At 39.7% G+C, this 5,331-nt stretch overlaps 1 protein-coding gene across 1 annotated transcript; it reads right to left on the reverse strand.

The window, feature by feature from the left end:
- Positions 1-257: 257 nt before the first annotated feature.
- On the reverse strand, positions 258-4,106 carry N6AMT1 (N-6 adenine-specific DNA methyltransferase 1 (putative); the record flags this gene model as incomplete). The annotated part of the gene is made up of 5 exons (XM_010292551.1): positions 258-403; positions 1,441-1,582; positions 2,267-2,350; positions 3,261-3,351; positions 3,967-4,106. Coding segments are annotated over 5 exons (567 nt in total), but the record flags the coding sequence as incomplete, so codon positions are not given.
- Positions 4,107-5,331: the final 1,225 nt, after the last annotated feature.

Consider the following 5,331-nt stretch of genomic DNA (forward strand, 5'->3'; position numbering starts at 1 on the left):
GTCTTTAGTGCTTAAGTGCAAGGAACAAGGAAGAGTATTTCACAGTTCCCCCACAGCTGTCCTGTGGATAGCCAGAGTACAACTGTACTTCTGACAGCAGATAATAGCTGGTTAACATCCAGGATAAAAATAAATACAGTCTTGATGAGTTTCACTGCAGTAATCTGGAAGTAAGGACACACCTTAAGAGATTGAAAATCTTGTCTTATAACTTGATTTGATAACTCCGTGTTCAACCTCCGTACTCCGTGTTCAACCTTCTGCATGCCTAGTATCTGGAAGGTTAAAAGCAGTTATGAAGACTTCCTAAATTTGAGGACAGTAAGCATCTCTTGTCCTGCTTGCCTGGAAAGTACTCGTGTGCCTTCTAAGCCACATTTCTTCATTGTTTCCAGAATTTCATCTGTAATTGAAAGTGCAGTGTTACAACGGAGCTTACACAGAAATTGGCTATAAAAGGCAGTGCTAATCTATCTGCCAAACATAAGCTGTAAAGCAAAGATTATAAACTGTGTCCTCTTACTCTGTCAGACAGTAATTTTTACGCAAAGTAGTCTTCCACCAAGAACAAATAAAGTTAACAATTTACTGACTGAAGTTCTGTATTTTGGTATTATAGCAATGAACAGTTCAGTTATGAAGCTAATTTGTAGGAGGAACTGGAATTTATAGCACCTTCTCCTAAAAGCTGCCTAATCAGGTGTAAAAGAATAATCTTTCTTTTTGATACTACTTGATAACATATAGCCATTAAGCATTAGATCAGAAGGAGCAAGTCTGAATCTTTTCTCTACGTGTGTCAAAATGAAAGACATCACATTTCCAAGTAAAGGCTTTTGCCTTTTAAGTTTACATCACCATTCTCTTTCATGAGAAAGGGTTGGCCTGGCTTTGTTACGTAGTCCAGAAGATTTACAGTCACCTTTCAGACTTGGAATTGAAATCTTACAGAGCTGCTGGGCTCAGGACCTACATATTACCTTCTTCCAAGCTAGCTTAGGGCATTCTAGTTTTGGCAAATCTGCTTATATTTTTTGTTTAGCTCACTCAAGGCACAAGGCACGAATTCAGAAAAAGGATTCCAAGAAGCATCAGGTTACATAGAAGACCCTTTGTAGATTAGATACCCACACAAACTTGAAAGATGAGAAGCACAAGTGTCCACAGAGATGCCACAGTTTGTATGAGGAATACAGATACACTCTACCTACCTATAGCATTTCTGAAAAATGACCTAGAACACTTGTATGAATTTCAATACATGCTGTCAATCTTCCGTTAGTTGCTATCACCACTTGTTAGATTCAACTGATGTTATGTACTACTTTTTCTTGTTTACTGAAGTCTGATAACCTATAGAACATTGCTGTGATCAACGTTTTGATTAATACAGTGTTAAATCTCATTTGGCATATCTAAAGGTCCAAGGAAGGTGTTTACCTGGATTATTTTCTTTAATTGTGACCAAGTAGAATAATCCTCCTGGAGAAAGTAGGTCTGGTACTAATGGAAAAACTCTATCCATTACTTCTCTGCCCTTTTTGCCACCAGCCCAGGATGCCTCTATTCCATGGCTTTCCACCTAGGAAGAATGAACGCAAAGATTGTCTTCGTACAGAATGACAGAAGTGTCAGTGATAGTCATAAAGAGAAAGATCACAATAATCTCTACCTTTAGGTGTCTGCCATTAGAAATCTGACAACTTTGATACAGCAGATTGGTTTATGCAGGAAAATTACTTCAGAACTACTTCCTACATGATGAACATACTACTTTTGTTTGAAATTCTATTCTTAAACTGAATTACAAGTGCTACATTTTGTCACATGCTTTGTATGTATTTTCTTGTCATGTTTTATGAGCTTGTTTGCCAAACAGAAGGTGGCCAGTAAACCTTTTTAAGTGTTCCTGGGTCCATTTCTGAGAGTTTGCGGAAGAAGAGGATATTTATTTTGCATGGAACAAAAGCATTTCCATTGAAAGTCTTCTATAAGAATGCCTTAGCATGCCTAACAGAAATCTTACATCGTTTATACTTGATGGAGAAACTATGTATTGAGAAGCAGCAGCTAGCAATCCTTACTCCCATGTAGTCTTTATAAGCAAATCTAGTAAATCATTTTCACTAAAACAGTGCTGGTCCTACAACATCCTTTACCATTTAAAAAAAACCCTACAGTTTTCATACCAGAGCTTATTTGATTTGCTGCCTCTCCTCTGACAGTAGAAATACCATTTTTATTGTGTATTTCAAATTTTTCCTACCTCTTCAGAAGGTGTTGCCACATACGGTGGATTAAATAACAGTAGATCAACCTTCCCATTTAATCTTGGAGATAGTCCTTTGACCTATAGATGAAGTTGATGATTCTTTTGGTTTCTTTTTTTTTGAAACATAAAGAATGCAAACATTTTGTAAAAATACAGTTACATAGTGCTGGATAGTCTGAGCATTTCAGCCTGACTCAGGAACACTAAGCTTCACTTTCTACGTGCAAGAGAAGCATCAAGAAGTATTACCTGTGCATAGCACAACAATTTCAATAGTCTTAAGACTATGTTATGTATAGGATGTAGAAGAGCAAAAGACACATATGCAGACACAAAGGTAGTACTTTATTCTTGCTCAGTTCAGAATTTAAATTAGATATAGAAGAATTCTGAATTCATCATCGGATAACATTTGTTACCCAAAATGATCAGTCTGTGACAACTGCAGTTCAGTTCTCAAGTATGAGCAGTCATTCATTCATTTTAGATCACATTTATTCTTGCCTATCTTCACCATCTTTTATAAACATATATATATACAGGGTATTTTAAACAAATATCTTGCTAAAGAGATAAGAAACTTGATCTTTTCTCCATATCAAATTTTGTAAGAAAAAAAAGTAACAATGTACACAGTTCCTAATAACTCAGAAAGAGCTGAGAAGCAAGAACTGCATAGCATTACATGAAGGGCTAGGATAATGTCAGGTTGCTGCAGAGTTCCTTGTACAGCATTTTCCAAACTATATCTACATAATTTATTTTAAAAATAAATGCAATGAATTTTTAAAGCTTAAATTTGCATTTTAGAGCTTGAGTAGTTTGGTTTTCCCTTCTTTCAGAAACACTGGCATTTTGTTGTTTTTTCCATCTGTGCTTATTAAAAGAATGTTTGTTCTAGACTTTATGGGTTTTTTTCAGTATCTCTAATAAGTATTAAAAAATTACAAAAACTATAAAGAGGATATTATTGAAACTTCTATCTTACCAAGTCAGTAATGACTGGCTGAAGGTGAACATTGTTAAGCAGAGCTGTCTCCAGCGTACAGTAAGCTGCCATTGGGTTGATATCTGTACATCTAAAAGCAAAATATTACAAAGTGTAAGGTACTGGCTACTGTATCTGGAAGTTTAACCCTGTGTACCACACGCTAATTTATGTACTCTCAATGAAAATATCCTTTCCAGCATCCTTTACCTTGCAAGCAAATAGCAAAAAACAGACAGTAAAATATGCACACTGTATCAGCAGCTAAAGCAGTCAACACTGCACTGGAAGCTTTAATGACTGAAAGCTGAAATATCGGATTTCCTTTGCAATGCTAGCTCTGCATAAATATATATGCATACAAAACTCAGTTACTGCCAACACCCAGGTAACTAATGTTATGTCATCAGACCTCAGTAAGACTAGTCAGTGGCTAAAATTTAGGATTCAACCCAGCAAAAACAAGTGTAAGCTTAGCAATTTGTCTGAGAGGTAGGAAAATGGAATTTAGTCGCATGATTGTTACAGAACCTGAAGTAAATAGTTTAGGCTCTCTTTGCTTTGATTTCTATGTCTGTAGAATTGAGCTAGAATTTCTTTGTGAAAAGAATAGTTTTTAAAATGTGAAAATGAAAAGTATTTATGTGAGGGATAAGTATTCTTTATTATTGCATGCAACAGTTTAAATAAGTGCTATTATACTTACATGTACAGCGCACTGGATCCGATAATGGAAGATGCTAGAAATGTTGAGACCACACCAGATCCAGATCCTATTTCAAGGCAGATCTCAACTCTAAAGAGAGAAAAGTCCGGATGACTTTTATTTCTAACATGTAAGAGCACCTGCAACAGATGCAGAATTAAAGTATCATAGAGTCATAAAGGTTGGAAAAGACCTTTAAGATCATCAAGGCCAACCGTCAACCCAATACCACCATGCCCACTTAGCCATGTCCCGAAGTGCCACGTCTACACATTTTTTGAACACCTCCAGGGATGGCGACTCCACCACCTCCCTGGGCAGCCTGTTCCAATGTTTGACCACTCTCTCCCTAAAGAAATTTTTCCTTATATCTAATCTAAACTTCCCTTGGTGCAACTTGAGGCCATTTCGTCTCATCCTATCACTAGTTACTTGGGAGAAGAGACCAACACCCACCTCGCCACAACCCCTTCCAGGGAGTTGTAGAGAGATCTCCCCTCAGCCTCCTCTTCTCCAGACTGAACAACCCCAGTTCCCTCAGCCTCTCTTCGTAAGACTTGTGCTCCAGACCCCTCACCAGCTTTGTTGCCCTTCTCTGGACACGCTCCAGCACCTCAGCATCCTTCTTGTAGGGAGGGGCCCAAAACTGAACACGGGATTCGAGGTGCGGCCTCACCCGTGCCGAGTACAGAGGCACAATCACTTCCCTACTCCTGCTGGCCACATTATTTCTGATACAGGCCAGGACGCTGTTGGCCGCCTTGGCCACCTGGGCACACTGCTGGCTCATGTTCAGCCGGCTGTCCACCAGCACCCCCAGGTCCTTTTCCACCGGGCAGCTCTCCCAGCCACTCCTCCCCAAGCCTGTAGCGTTGCACGGGGTTGTTGTGACTGTCACGGCAGTGTTATGAAACCTGCTGCCAAAGCGCCCTTCTCCCACACAGGCTGAAATATTTGCTGGTGACACAGCCTTCAAAGGCCATGTCATGATGTTTCGTAATGGCTGCCAGGTCTACTTGTGCCTCTACAGGCAACTACTGCTGCTCACAGGCGACTTTGGGAAACGCACATTTCCCCGTGCCTAACGTTAACGTTTCCATTAACTACACAATCTCAACAGCACAGGCTACATTGCTACAGCATTATTGCACATTTATTGCACATTTATTGCAGCGAGACTGAACTCCAACAAGTCACGGCAGGTGACCGTGAAGCCACGCAACGAAAGCAGGGCTCAAAGGCAGAGTACCTCAGGAGAGCTGCGGCCAGCTCTGGGCAAACTGCAGTGGCAGGCAAGTTCAGTTACTCCTCAGATCAGCCCCTCGGGTGATTTCTGTGGCGGTTAGAGTCACCTAGACATACGAC

The sequence above is a fragment of the Phaethon lepturus genome, unplaced genomic scaffold, assembly GCF_000687285.1.
Source record: "Phaethon lepturus isolate BGI_N335 unplaced genomic scaffold, ASM68728v1 scaffold5188, whole genome shotgun sequence".
Taxonomy (NCBI): Eukaryota; Metazoa; Chordata; class Aves; order Phaethontiformes; family Phaethontidae; genus Phaethon; species Phaethon lepturus.